Source organism: Telmatherina bonti (assembly GCF_933228915.1).
Source record: "Telmatherina bonti genome assembly, chromosome: 9".
Taxonomy (NCBI): domain Eukaryota; kingdom Metazoa; phylum Chordata; class Actinopteri; order Atheriniformes; family Telmatherinidae; genus Telmatherina; species Telmatherina bonti.
The window spans coordinates 16,000,098-16,015,474 of NC_136627.1; the positions used below are offsets into that span (position 1 = coordinate 16,000,098).

Here is a 15,377-nt window from a genome sequence, read left to right on the forward strand (position 1 = left end):
TAGCAGAGTTGGTTTATGGACAATGGCAACCTTCAGTGACTGCAGGATTCAGAATAAAAACCCATCAAAGAGCTATCATGAACGGCTGATGTCCTGGCAAAAAGTGGAGATTTGTGTATTAAAATATCAAACGTTTGAATGTTTTAATGGCACATATGAATGTAACCCTTTAGGATCTTTAAAACACCCAAAGCAAATGACTAACATGTGTAGGGTTACTTGATAGACAGTTTTTTTTTTTTTGTTTTTTTTTTTTATGCGTGAGGGGGGAAAAAAAAGATTAACATTAGTTCTTATGAACTAAATTATTTTTAAGTCTTCGTCATGCACATCTCTAACTGCAGTTCACAGTGAGAAAACAATAAATATAAAGTTGCAATAAAGAAAGGAAAAACACACATAGCCGTCTTGAATGCCGTAAAACAATCAGATAGCTGTTGTAGTATTGAAGATGTGATTACCAGTCTGTGCAGCTGTCTTTCACCTTTGTGCCTATAAGACACTTGAAAATTTCTGCTTGTAAAACCAGCTGAGAGAAGTGGTTCTGTAATGATGTCTAAATAATCCTGCTTTGGAAGAGATTTCGTCTGCAGCTGAAAATAAAGCTGCGGCTTGTTAAAGAAACTGAGCATCAGCACTGGTTCAGTTTTTCCTTTTAAAACTAGAGATGGATGATACAACGGGAAAAATATATGAAATATACGGTCTTATAAGCTTCCCCAATCTCCGTATTGATATAATTAAAATGGTGAAATAAACATACATATTCTCTCCAAAGAACTCATTAAATCACACTCTGCCAGACCCTCCAACAAAGGATGTAACATGGAAATTCCTAAATGGCACAAAGTCCTTCTCGCTTCCCTTTTTCTCTCCCCTGCTGCCCGAGGCGGCCTCTCTCCATATCTATAAAAACGAGTTCTTTTATGATCTCTGCAAACAGGGACTTTGGGGAATTCAGCTGGCAAACACTCAAACATTCAGGCCTTTAGAAAATACACCAGCTGTCCCAGTCAACAAAACCATAAAAGACTGCAGACGCCTGCATGTTAACTTTAAACATGTTAATGATTTATACTCCAGCTAAAGAGAAATAATGGGAAGATGTTGACAGCATACATACTGTCTTTGCTCAGAAAATGACCACTGGGCTCACTATCATAGCCCAGAAATCCCTCCAAAGGGAAAAGAGAGAACTTTTTTTTTTCTTGAAACACTTTCATCTTCAACTGAATATCAGGATGTGGTTCTATAAAATATTTTTTGCAGTAATGCTGATCCACAAGAAGTGGGGATTTAGTCCAGCATACGAGATCCTATTGTTTCTTTCGAACTGCTATGGTTGAAAAGATACAGCCTCATACATGACCCATCAACTAGGTCAGTTCATCTATCTGATCAGAAGGATTGCTAAAGTTAAAGTAAATAAATGCCAAAATTAAACTAAAAGTCTTCTTACAGCTCACATTAAAAACATTTTTGCAGATCAAGGATAAACTGAGGCACAATTATGTCTCATAAAAAGCATGAAGTACTTCGAAAGGGGCTGGATGATTAACTGGACTTCTTTCTCTTCTGATGTTGAGATTTGCCTAAATAATGAAATGCAGATGTACTTACTGTATATTTCAATTACTATCATTTTAGGCTTTTATATGTATTTATTTATTAAACCGTAAGTTTTTAACATTGCAAAGAAAACTGTTTTACAAATATTTTATTGTGGTTATTTTATCATGACTCCAGTCTGTTAACTGTATCATCTATTTTTTTTTTTTACCACAATGTTCCACAATGATAGACACCAGTTTTATTCATTCATTTAAATAATCATCCCCATCATCATGACTCTTAAATATGTTTCCATTGTTATGCTGATGACACTCAAATCCATCTATCTATGCAACATGATTAAACTTAAGAGTTCCTGGAACTCCAGACTTGTCTTGGAGACATAAAAGATCTGGTCAGCTGTTGTTCTTGGCCCTAAACGTCTCAGAGATTTACTGTAAAATAGTTACTTCACATGACATTTTTTTGGCCTGCAATACTCTGTAGAAAGTGTCTTTTTTTTTTTTTTATTAGTTTTTGTCTTGTTTCTTCAGAATGGCCTACTTTCATTTATAGTATTGCATTTCTTTTAAATAATTTGTATAAAACGACTAAAACTATTAACATTCTTGTATTTATCTCATCAAGGCTGAAATTTTTTAATAGTGTTTTTACATGAAATATTTCAGCTGATCCAGAACTCTGCAGGCAGAGGGCTGTGACTGGTACATCCAGCACAGATCTCCATGGCAACCTGTGAATTCTTGAAGCAATGATATGCCATTTTTTTTATTTTATCATGTCTTGACGATATTCCCTACACAAAACCACAACTCTCTGCTCATAGACTGTAAACTTAATAGTAGATCTGAAAATTTCCCTGTCCAAAATGGCCGAGCTTCTCTTCAGCCAAACGAGTCATCAAGCTGGAAACAAAACACAAAACAATTTTCACGCATTTAAACTTTAGCTTAAAATTTACTTTTAACAAATGCCTTGTATTTAAAATAGCTTGTGTTCATGCTTTTATTTATTTATTTTATTTTTTTCAGATCTTTATTTCCATTTTTTTTTTTTATCTATTGTTGATTTTATTAATATTCTCCCATGACTTCCTCATTGCTTTTATGAATATCATTCAGTGTTGCTAACTTAGCGACTTCATCGCTAAGTTAGCAAGTTTCCAGATCTCTCTGGCAACTTTTTTCAAAAAGTGACAAGCTACAAATTCAGTGACTTGTTCAGGAGCCTTTTGGAGGCGGATGTAAAATAAGGTATTGTTAATTTAATTTCATTAAACAGCATCGCTGTGCGTGCCCCTCCTGCACCCAAAAACATCAGAAGAGGCTCAATCCTCATGCAGCAGCATGCATCACCTCCCAGCCGCTGTCAGAGCAGGAGACAATCACCGGTTCTGAATGACCAGACTGAAAATAAAATGCACAAAGCTGCGACCTGCTGATCCCGTCCGGGTTTATTATCAGATATTAATGTCTGCTAATGAAGACTGTAAACAAAAAATTTTTAAAAAATTAGAAGTACTGTAACATGTTTTAGACTCCTAAATAAAGTCAAACTACACTTAATAAAAACCAAAATGAAAAAAACAGAAAAAATAGTGACATAAGCCTTTGGGTATGTTATGAATTTGGCCTCTCACATAGCATTATTCCTCTCCACAGCATCATCCATTACAACCATTTTGATCATGCAAATTAGGAGATAATGTCATTTAGTGACTTTTAGAACAGCCAATAGCTACTTTTCTTACGAAAGAGTTGGCAACACCAAATCTTATTATTTTTTTCTTAGTTTACTTCTGACTTTATTTTTAAAGCACCCTAACATTTTGTATTATAGATTAAAAAAAACCAAAACTGACTGACAGACTGATCAATTGATCATTTTAACAATCTCAACTAAATCTAACTTTTTGATTTGTGATTTGTTAATGTCCAGGACTATATCATTATATTAATGCCAACAGAGTATCATCAAGATGTAAAATCACAGTTTACATAGTGTAAAAATGTGATGATACTTTCATAGATCTAAAGTATCATCTGATATTGTGGCACATAAGACAAAAAGATGTGGTTTAATCAGGAGAAAGTGTTTCATTTCAGTTTCAGACTGAAGCTTTTATTCCAAGTGTGTGGCTTAAATGAAGCTACTGGATCACAAGCACTAACATCTTATAGTACAATAGAGGTTTACACAGTCAGGTGTGTGTGTGTGTGTGTGTGTTGAGATGTAAGAGATGAAATTTTTTACCTCCAAAAGGCGCAGTGTTTATTATAAATCTCTAGCTGTACTTTCATGCATCCAATGAAAACTGATCTTTGACGGCAGACTGCATGACATGCTTTATGACAGGCGTGTCCAACTCTGATCCTTACAGGCCACAATTCTGCAGGTTTTCAATGTTTCCCTGCTCCAGCACACCTGACCAAAAGTAAATGAGTCATTGTGCAGAACTTTATACCCTGTTGGATCCATTTATATGAGTCGTGTGTTCAAGTAGGGAAACACTAAAAACCTGCAGGACAGCAGCCTCTGAGGACCCCTGCTTTATGAAATACTGTAAAAATAATGTGGCATTATAAAAAAGTCTCAGCTAAGCTTTGTTGTTGTGGCTGTAATCTACTAAAAACATTCAATTTGCCGTTTCAAAATGTTTTAAGTTTAGAAAATGTATTATTCTCAATAAATAAGGATGTCAAAGTTGTGACAGTGGAGGGGAAACTAAGACTTTAAAGTAGGGCATGCTCATCGTCACACAACTCTGCTGCCTTTTGGCCCAACTGCTTTAAAAAAAAAAAAAGTTTAAGCTCCAAAGTGTCAACTATGCACAATCACTCTGGGCCGAGGGGATTTTACTAAGAGTAAAGAGCACTGGAGTAGAGGCATAGCTCACAAAACTACCAGCAGGAGACAGCTGGCTGACTTTCCTTTGCAAAACAGGGAAACTGCAGTTTGGGGTCATAGAGGCCTGTTTTAAACCTGTTTTTTTTCAGGTTATTGTTTCATTCAAATAAAAAGGAAAGTGTAAAGCAAACGTTATGATGAATTCAAACAAAACTTAGTGGTATATTTAAAAACAGCGACATAAAAGAACACAGCAGCTGTTCTAATTCAAGTTTTAAGCCTATACATGAAACTTATTCATCCAGAAAATCTTTGATTTCACTGTATTATGTGGTTTATGGCCGTTGATATTTTGGTAACAAACAAGCAGCCATTGAAGAGCTGTTTAGTTTAAAATCTCAGCCTTTGTGTGGACGCTTGAAGCACCAATTGCAACGTGCCACCAAAATGATTTTCAGGCTTCCAAGTTTCCCTTTGTTTTTAATCCCTTTGCCTCACATCAAATGACTAATGTCGACTTTTCTAAAGGAGCGCGAGTGGGTCACATGTCAACAAGATATCCTTTTGATCCTTACATTCAAAGCAGACAAAAGTATGCAAAGGGATTTTCACGGTTCCTCTTGTGAGATAAAAGAATGATTTTTATTATTATTGTTGTTGTGCTTTGTTCATGGTGCTCAGACTCTGTGATTTTTACAGAAGAATCTGCATCAACATGTGCTGATGTGTATTTAATACTTTTTAAACGGAGGATCGCCATCGAACAAACATGCAAAAGTTTGAGCCAAAAATTGTCAAAATGTCAACAAAGAGGGCAGAAGGTCTCGCTCTGTGGAACTCATTTCCAAACATTATCTTCGTCTTAAAGGGGAGCATGTGGTCGGCATTACTCACAGCTGAGCCCCCCCCCCCCCCCGTACACAGCAGGGATAGCCCTGCTCTGTAAACTATGCTCTGTAAACTATGCACATCAGTGTCACCCTAATGTTTGTAATTAGTGGCTCTCTGAAACATATTAGCCGTTTAAATGTTCACTTTACTCTGGAAACTTTTCCTAAGTGGTTTTACTGAGAAAGCTGGAGAGAAACTGATCCTGATGGCAAGTTGAAGAAAAAAACAAACTCCATTTGGCCATTGGAGGGTCTAAACAAATCTGTTTTCACTTGTTCCGATGCAGAGAGAATCCGCTCACGGTTGCTCGAGCAGAGCAAGCAAATGAACATCAAATGAGGGATGCGATCCAGGCATGGGTGGAAAAGTATGGTTTAAAAAGTTGAAGAGGAATGACTGAAACAGTCTGAAACTTAATATCAGAAACCAAAATCTCTGAGGAGGGAGCTACAAAAGGAAGAAGTAGAGGACTGCTGTGATGAGAACCGCTGGCCTGGACCCTGACGTTTAGGGGAATATGGAGCATTTCCTTAAATCTCTTTTCCTCATGGCACTCCACATAATTATAGCCCAGAGTGAATGCTGCATGAAGGCTGTTGCTGTCTAAATTATGACTGTGTTTTTGATTATTTGCCTCCTGGCCTCATCCCCTCACACACAGCTGTGAAAGTGGGCTCGTTTTTTCATTAAAGGCCGGGAGGAAGAGTTTCAGATACTTCCCATGGGAGAGCTCATTCCAAGTATCCCTCCGCTTTGTTATTTTAGTAAGGCTTCAAAAGAGGCTTTAATCCCTTAATTACTGCCATGCCTGAGTAAAAGATATAAAACCAAAGAAAAAGCGGGAAAAGAAAGACAAGAAAGGGAAAAGTGAGAAGAAAGTTTAAAAATTGAGTCAAAGTTGTGTAGTTTCTGTGCTGTGACCAACTGTGTGGGTGTGAGGGGGGCAGTCGGGGAATCAGAACCGTTAATGAAGATTGTAACTGATGTAAAGATACATCACACCATTTAATGACAACAATAAAAGTTACAGATACTTTGTGAAAGGGCAAAAGACAGATGATCTGTACCGTATTGGGCGTATAAGGTAAGCCGTAGAATTTATGCTGCATCTCCTTCAGGATGTCCGTGGTGGAGCGGCTCTGCGGTTTGCCGTGGTAAATCTGGTCCAAGGCTGCGTAGAAAATCTGCCCCCCAGAATAAATCCAAACAACACAGAATTTATGATGAATACACTTTTAGTAAAACAATCAATACATTTATTTTTAAAAAAAAGAAAAAAAAAAAGAGAGAGATCTTCAGCTTTCTTCATGGCTTCTGCTTTGTTTGTGTTAATGGTTTTTACATGCATGGGACTCTCACAGCTTATTAACAGCATAAATAAATAAATAAATAAATAAACTGTAACAAAAGTTAAAAATAACTACAAGTGATAATTTAACTTTCCTTCTGTTCACCACTTTAAGTTTTACAGTGATGGAAAATGTTGCTTTGACCCACACTTCTTCCACTGAACTTTGTTTTTCATTTGGATAAAAAAAACCAAGATGCCTTCACATTATTGCTGTGTGACTCCGTAAACCTACCATCATTACATGTTGTACCATTGATTAAACTAGAACTATTGCCATTAAATTGTAAGAGGAAAAAGGAGAACTAAATATTGAAAGATGACTGGAAGACAGTGATGAAAGGATGAATTTTCTTTTATTTTCATTGATTAAAACGGTATTAAACTAACATCACTGGAGTCACTATAGAAAACTATGAGTCAGCTGTATAATAAAATATTTCCAAGCATATTTGCAAATCTTGGTTTTTTACCTGCAGCTGTGTGTCCGCAGCGCCACACACTTTCTTAGATTCACACAGACGAGCCACCATACTCTCAGGCAGAGGCTGAAGAGACAATGACAGGATGTACTTGTTAGCTAAAGAAACCATAAATTATCAGAAAACAACCAGTCTTTTCACTTCTCTGCATGACATTGCACTATTTCAATTAATCATTTTTCCCCCAATCTCCATGAAAACTATGACTTTACAGACAAGACGACAAAGAAGAAAAATCTTCCTCAGTACACTAAAACCCAGATGTTTAAGCAACTAAATTCCTACATGCAGAATAACTTTGAACAAAGCGTAAATGTTCAATGAATGCAGCTGAAAACTGCATGATTAAACATTCATTTCAGAGATATTAGTTTTCATTTTGAGGGTTTATTTACCTGTCCAGTTTCATAATGGCGTGCAAACTGGCTGATGACTCTATAGTCGTTGGCAAAGTACTCCATGAGGATGGAAGGGACTTCAGCAAAATCAGTGGCACATCTGGTTCCTGACAGAGAAATAGGTGAATTTGAGAAAAATGACAAGAGTTGGGGGTTGATACATAAAACCCATTTATACTCACTGGCTTTCACGCTCAAGGTGAAAATTTGATTTGAAATGACTAAATGGAGGTCAGTAATTACTTTCTGTCACTGTGATTGTAGGTTTTATTGTAGGTTGCAAGAGTACAAGTAAATGCATTCATATTAAGTTGTGTGTACATTAGTGACCGAGTTAACTTGGTGACAGTACAACCTTCATGAAATACTTAAATTCCACAAACATGTCTGAACAAGTGTCAAATATATTTTTCTTAAAAGCCCTCAGATGAGTAAATGGAAACTGTAAAAAAAAAAATGCATGAGCGAACATGGATTATTTAGGTTTCATCATCTCTGGCAGGTGAAACAAAAAAAAGTGTCAAATTGCAGCTTAGGTAACCAAGTATCATCTAAACCTCTCCTCAGGGCCTCGTTTGATCAGATTTACCTTCCACTTAAAATTCACCACACTGTAATGAAAAACCTTCACGTATGAACGAACAAGGTAACTCTAGCCTGGAACATTTGGGATCACACAGCCATCATTTTTCATACAAAGAGCTCATAAAAAGTCAAACATGGATCACCTCTAAATGCTGATTGATCATTGCTACTTTGCTAAGTCCCATCTAAAAAAAAGTAGAAAGTAGAAAATTCAAGTCAGGCTTTTTAGCTGCACGTTAAAGTCTATTATGTTGTGTGTGTGTCACTGCACCTGTCACGTGCTGGTAGCGTGTGCGTCCTAGCATAGAGTGCATGGCGTGTCCCATCTCATGGAAGAGGTTCTCCATCATGCCAGGAGTGAGCAGGGTGGGGGCGCTCTTGGTGGGGTGAGGCAAACTCAACATCAGCACCACAACAGGCAGCTGGTACTGGCCTGTTTCCTGGCACCAGCGGCCACCACGGATGGTGAAGTGGCAATCCTGAAAGAAAGGGAGGAAGAGGAAGTGGTGAGGGTGAGAAAAGATGAAACAATAACTGACAATGATCAAATCACAGTTTCTGTTTCGGATCTTAACTGCAAACTGTGTTTGTGTTGAGGAATCATGCAAAGAGGAGACTGATGGAGGCCTCAGCAAAGAGAAAGTCAGTGTTCTCACAGCAAAAAAAAAAACCCTGTGCTCTGTCTGTTGCTTGCTACAACTTACATGAGGGGTGATCAAAGTCGGCCCCCAAGGGCAGCTGTCCTGCAGGTTCTCATTGTATCTCTGCTCCAACACACCTGGCTTACATTAAATGGATCCAACAGGCAATGAAGTTCTGCAAAATGACTGATTAGTTTGAATTTGATGTGTTGGAGCAGGGATACCTGGAAAACCTGCAGGATTGTGACCCTCGATTACCAGAGCTGGACACCCCTGGATTACATGGACAAGAAAAAAGCCACTGGAAAAAGATTTTTTTAGGGAAATGTTACAAAAATCAAACCTTTTAGTTTAAGTAAGGAGTGATGTTTGAGGAAGGAAAAACTTCTGCATTTCAGCAGAATGTGCTTCATCCCATGTGTAAAACATGGTGGTGGTGGCATAATGGTGTGGACCTGTTCTGCTATGTCTGTAGCAAAATTTCATAAACCCAATTCATCCATAAATCTGTAATATAAAATTACTCTAAACTAATTAAAGTGCTACGTGAATGAAAGATCCATTTCTAGAAGTGATCACTCCTCTCAATCAATCGTGTTGACCTGTTGTGTGCCACAGGGATCCATACTGGGTGCTCTTTAGTTTATACTGCACATGCTCTCACTTGGGTTAGTTTTGAGGAGACGTGATGAGGCCCATCATTTTACCACTGGCGCAACTAACACTGGATAATTCTGATCAATAAATAGATGACAAATTTGTGATAATAGATGATATTTGTGTAGTGTTTGTTTAAATGTATCATTTATATATCTTTAAGTTAATTGATGAATTTAACAAAAATCTGATTCTCTGATTATGTTTTAAATGATGCAGACATAGAAAAAATATGAACAAATTTCTACACACTACTGCATTACTGACTGTATATAATCATTTGTGGTCTGGCTTCAATGATTTCTGTCTGGGGATAACTGGGAGAACATTGGCATGGCAAACTAGCAAAATATATGTTGGACCTAAAGTAAATCCGGAAAAGAAGCAAATAAAAATTAAATGCAGTATGCATGTGCATGTTTTACCTGATGAGGTTTTTCTGATCGGTGGAAAAAGTCACAGTAGATATATCCCAGTAATCCCTCCGTTTCATGCACCACAGCCTAAATACAGAACATAGACAGACAACACACTCAAATGTAATCATACACTCAACATGGCAACTGTATAGAAAATCTTTGATCTTTAACACCTAATTAGTTCTAAGAATCAACACATCCGAAGACATTTTACACTCTCACAGATGAGTTACCAGTTTGCGGACATCTTCGCTCCACACCTCTCCAGCACTAGGATGTTCAGACATGAGAGAGACGCCATACAGCTGAGAAAAGAGGTTGTTCAAGCCCTCCATGCAGGCACCAAGAGAGAAGTATGGACTGTACAGACTAGGCTCTATGTTGTACCTGGAAAAAGGAAAAGCAGAAAATAAGAAATTCAAGTAGCATTTATTCTGAATCAACAACTTATGTGTTTGATGCACTTAGAAACTGGAAATTACCAGCATGACATTAAAAAAACCTGCTTTGGTTTTCTGAAACACTGAGTCATACATAGTAACTTTTCAGCTGCATTACTATAAAGAAATCTTTAAAAAAAAAAACATTTTCATATTAAAAAAAAAAAAAAAAAAAAACAATAGTTATAATCTGAATAAATATGACCTGACTGCATATAAGTGATATGAAGAACTGATATAATAACCTCAGCACTGCCAAGACTTTGGGTGGTTTTTCTCCTGGGACCACCCATGCTTAAAATAGAGCTGTTTAAAAGGCATTTTAGATAAAGACCAAACCAAAATGGTTGTTTAGCTTGAACACTGCATCTGCGTTTTATCAGTAATGAATAACAGGCTGGTTCTAAAGTCAGCTACTGGCTCTGATTACAACACACGCCCTGTGTGTCATTTCAGTATGGCTTGAGCACTGCACTGGTTACTGATGAGAATACCAAGATAATGTAAAAAACATGAGTGAATAGTTAGGGGTGGTGGGTGACACTGTACATATTACAGAACAGAAGCGGCGCTCTTAATGTGTGTCTCTGCTGACTGAATGTATACCAGATATTAGTCTCTGGTGAGTACAGGGAAGGAAAAGTTCACTTTATTAAGAGCAGATCTCTTTAAAAAAAAAATCGTGAAGAAACTCAATCGAGCAACAGAAGCCAATGTCGTTGCAGCTTAAATGTCTTGCATAAAGTCAAGTCAGCTTTGAAGTACAGGGGGGGAAAACCAATGCATCTGTTACAGTTTACATCAAAACACAAAGAAAACATAATAAAATCTTTCACATAAAGAAATAAAACAAAAAGAAAATCATGTCCAGCAGGCACATTTGACTTGAGATAAAGAAAAGTAAAGATTGCTAAGTTTTTTAAGATCTTTCCTGATTCCCCCTTGTCTTATTATCCTGAACAGGCGTTGGAGGAAGCATTTAGAAAACTCCCATGTTTATCCCCTAACACGATTTGTAAGTGACACCTGAAGGGCCAAGATGCATCAAAAACTTGTAGCGACCAACGACATGGAATTACAAACATTTAACTTGTTTAAAAAGATACAGATAAACATGCCTTCATCAAAAAACAGCTGAAAGAAAATGTCTCACAAGAGTCAAACACTGACCTCTCGGCACGCAGGACACCACTGAGGTATGGATGATCCCAGGGCATTAGCTCCTGGGAAATAAAATAATAATATGGAAATAAAATTATACACACATCAGTGGAAATTCAAGAAAATCCTGAACATAAATGAACAAATACTATTATGACAGAGCAGAAGTCAAATTTGCTTTTATTGGGAATGTTTTAGAACAAATCTTTACATGCAAAGGATACTGTTTTTTGGTTTTTAAAAAAAAAAAAAAAAAAAAAAAAAAAAAACACTCACAAAATTGCGAGGGTTGAGTTTCTTCTTCATGTCTCTCATCATTTCAAAATCTTTTGCTGTCCTGGGAGATAAAAAGAAAAGCAAGTTATGAGCTAACTGACTGGAGGCGTTAATTCCTGGCTGTACGCATATCTTTCTGCTCAGGGTCAACGGGGGCCAGAGCCTATCCCAGCATGCATTTGGCTGAAGGCAGGGGAACACCCTGGACAGGCTGCCAGGCTAACAAGCTCACAATCATACCTGTGAGTAATTTAGAGCCTCCTAGTCCTCATGACATGCATGTTTTCAGTGATACATGTTTGTGTGATACACCATACACTTGCATAAAACGGGAACACAAAAAGCCTGCAGCCTTTCTTATGAGAATCACTACAAGGAAAAATTGCATTTAATTCACCATCATTTAATCAAATACAGACCTGTTTAAACATATTAAATTGCCCATCAATCCATAAAGTGTCAAAAGAGCCACTCATTTATTAGATCCTTTAAAAGTGTGTAAAAGAAAAAGTGCCAAAGGCGATGTTGGATCAGTGCAACTTCAGGCAAATACAAAAAAGAAATTACCTATTTGACAGCTTGTCTGTTAATAACTGGAGAAATCTCATCACTGTTTCTACACAAGGAGATAAACACAAGAGTAAACGTTTAATTATTTGGACTCTATTCAAATGCTTAAAAGAAAAGTTAATCAAGAGATCAGATTAATCATGTACAGCATAATGAGAAAGGTGTGTTAACCTGGAGTTTTGGCCATGGTTCCCTTCAGTGCTCTGTGTCCATAGGACTCATAACCCACCAATTTGGCCAGTTTGTATCTGCATTTTAGTAGCTCCTCCAGACAACCCATTAGATCTGCGTTGGGATAAAGGTAAACCCTGTAGGCAATCTCCCTTAGCTAGTTAGAGAGAGGTAGAGCAAAATAAATCCGTATAAGCAAGAATGCAAAGGTCTATCTGTATGGTTGGTACACATAGGAAAATAAGAATCATGAATTCAAAATGATTTTTTATCATAAAATAAAATATATATCTATTTTTTAAATCATATTCATAACATAAAAATTCAGCCTGCTGCTTAAACAAAACTTATGCTTTAAAATGTGGTGACGGCGCCACCTGCTGAACAAACAGAGGAGCACTCCAGCGACCCCGATTAAACACATACCAAGTCATCAGGAGAATCTGCATGTAATCCACCAATCTGAATGAAGCTTCCCTCACTTGCAAAGTGCAGCTGTAGATGTTCAGGAATTGCAGACTTAGCGATTCTGTTTGGCATGTGAGAGCCAATCAGAAACTCATTGTTTAGATCCAACAGCTTCACATGAAGGCCAACAGCCTCTTTCCTCTACAGGAGGAGAAATCAGCATATAAATGACGCTACGAAAGATGGGATTAACAATGTTGTCTGTAGAAATTATGTAAACCTTTATTCATAATTGTGCATTTTGGGGTTTGCATGTCATTGGTATGACGACATATTTTGACTTACCAGACTGTCATCCAGATGAATTCCACTGATTTCAAAGTCGAACATGAACAACTCAGCAACTCGCCTAAAAAGGCAAATATAAATAAAATGTGAAGCACCTATGGATATGTAATCATGAGTTATGGATATAATTAAAGAAATGGACTGTGCACATCAACATCTACATACACATACACACACACACACACACACACACACACACACACACACACACAGATGCATGTATACATACATAACTTACCTTGTGTCAGGATCGAGCTGACTCACCACTTCTGGGTTTTCCAGCAAATTCTTTAAGCTCTTGCATAACTCAATGTTGGTGTTGAGTCTGAAACATACAATCGGTAAACCTAAACATTTGTTTCAAGATTTCAGTTTTACAAAAGTATGAAAAGTAAAAAAATTAAACATTTTTTAAAGGCTTAATTAAACTGCATCAGATTGTTTTTGTAAGCAGTCTGTCAAGTGTTCAGTGTTTTGCAGCTACGTAAAAGAGAAAGGCATGTACATAAAAAAAAACAAAAACAAACAGGCATATATAAAAGAAAGTTTAGAATAAAGTGCTTCTTACTTTTCCACAACTGTGCCAATCTCAATGCAGGTCTTCTCTGCAGCTTCACGATATGCTGGATCAGGATGAGCTACTTTTATAAAGTCTGCCTGTGTATGTGGAGAAGAATCAAATCTCCAGTTACTCAGATTAAGGATCAGGTTGTTGAGTACAGACAACAAGAGGAAGATGTAGTCACTTCACACAAGTCCTCGTTAACTTTCAGCTTTCAACGCTTCTTTTTAAATGCTTGCATAGTTTAACGCTGGTATAAATCTGTACCAGAGCCTGACAGGGTCCGTTTCCCACATCTTATGTTAGTAAAATTGATGGCACTTTGCTGTGTACACTTACTAAACATAAATATATTTCTAATATGCAAAGATCAGAGCATAAACTTGTGGTGCCATTTATTAAATTTAATTGAGCCCTATAGGACAGATGTACTATTATTTATTTATTTATTATTACAGCCCCACAAATAACTTTCCAATTGGATAAGTCTCCTGCAAATACATGCAACCTATTCACCACAACAATGTTCTGTCTTTTCTGATGCCTTTTAACTATAAATCTGGGTAAATATAATGCTTTAATCTTAAAGTATATTTATTTGGACTTGGTCGACTATAAATGTAAAGTTTTTTTAAAAAAAAAATACTGTGGACTTTGAACTCACCAGATCTGCCACTTTACAGAGCCCATCTGAGAGCTGGTCAAAACACTGGACAGTCTCAACACCTGGAGGAGAAGAACAAACTTTTTCCAGCAGTCTCTCTGTGTTCTTCAGGGCTTGTTTAGAAGCTACCTGGAAGCCTGTAGGACTGCTGAGCTCTGACACCCCAAACAACCCCTGGAAACCACAGGTCACATGGGCTGTGAATCTCATAGTAAACCATTAAAAAATGAATAAATAAACAAAGCAACTTGTGTGGTATTTCAGTGTAAAAATGCAACGACTGACACAGCAATATCATATTAATATCTATAAATACAAACCACGTTTTTCTCAAAAAGATCCAGTCTCCTATAAGGTTTGGCGTTAAACGCAGCTCCAACAGGTGACCATGTGGTGACATTTCTCTGAATCTTGGTCCACAAGCTCCTTTGATTTAAGACGTAAATAAGCCTTTTGCACGCTGACATTTTACACTAAATCTATTATAAACTATTCCCTGTCAAAACACCAATGCTAACAGTGCTGCTAGTGGCAGACAGAGGACATGCTAAACATTAGCCCGTCTGCATAAGCCGTAAATAAAAGCAGCTTGTTAGAAAAGAAACGTCAGTACACGCAAAACATTCCTCTTTTGAAAAAACAAACAAAAAAAAAAAAACTTAAGCTTCTGGTCTTCTATAAAAAGTATGACAAATACTTGTCAATTTAATAAACAAACATAACGAGTCACATGTTAGCTCAATGGCTAAGCAAAGCAAATGTACTTGACTGTAGCTTTTGGTACTTTCGTGAAAAAGATCAATACGTTTTATCAATCCAGAAATAAAATTAACCAAATTTATCTTTGTATTTTTCTGAATACGGCTGTCATTTTACGTCTTTTCTTAAAACAATAATAGCGTTAAATTAATTTTATTCGAAAGTGCAAGTCTTTGCC

The 15,377-nt window shown here is 37.0% G+C and overlaps 1 protein-coding gene across 1 annotated transcript in view; it reads right to left on the reverse strand.

Annotated features, from left to right (window-relative positions):
- Positions 1-15,173, reverse strand: part of LOC306760912 (mitochondrial intermediate peptidase-like) — a 28,564-nt gene extending 13,391 nt beyond the window's left edge. Inside the window, exons 1-16 of the mRNA XM_079246962.1 lie at positions 14,761-15,173; positions 14,441-14,614; positions 13,783-13,871; positions 13,453-13,539; positions 13,212-13,275; positions 12,885-13,067; positions 12,459-12,615; positions 12,285-12,333; positions 11,718-11,778; positions 11,451-11,503; positions 10,074-10,227; positions 9,847-9,924; positions 8,395-8,602; positions 7,536-7,645; positions 7,132-7,206; positions 6,378-6,494 (exon numbers count right to left, since the gene is read on the reverse strand). Coding sequence (XP_079103088.1) covers positions 6,378-6,494; positions 7,132-7,206; positions 7,536-7,645; positions 8,395-8,602; positions 9,847-9,924; positions 10,074-10,227; positions 11,451-11,503; positions 11,718-11,778; positions 12,285-12,333; positions 12,459-12,615; positions 12,885-13,067; positions 13,212-13,275; positions 13,453-13,539; positions 13,783-13,871; positions 14,441-14,614; positions 14,761-14,907 — 1,806 coding nt within the window. The 5' untranslated portion in view covers positions 14,908-15,173. The remainder of the gene's footprint in view (positions 1-6,377; positions 6,495-7,131; positions 7,207-7,535; positions 7,646-8,394; positions 8,603-9,846; positions 9,925-10,073; positions 10,228-11,450; positions 11,504-11,717; positions 11,779-12,284; positions 12,334-12,458; positions 12,616-12,884; positions 13,068-13,211; positions 13,276-13,452; positions 13,540-13,782; positions 13,872-14,440; positions 14,615-14,760) is intronic.
- Positions 15,174-15,377: the final 204 nt, after the last annotated feature.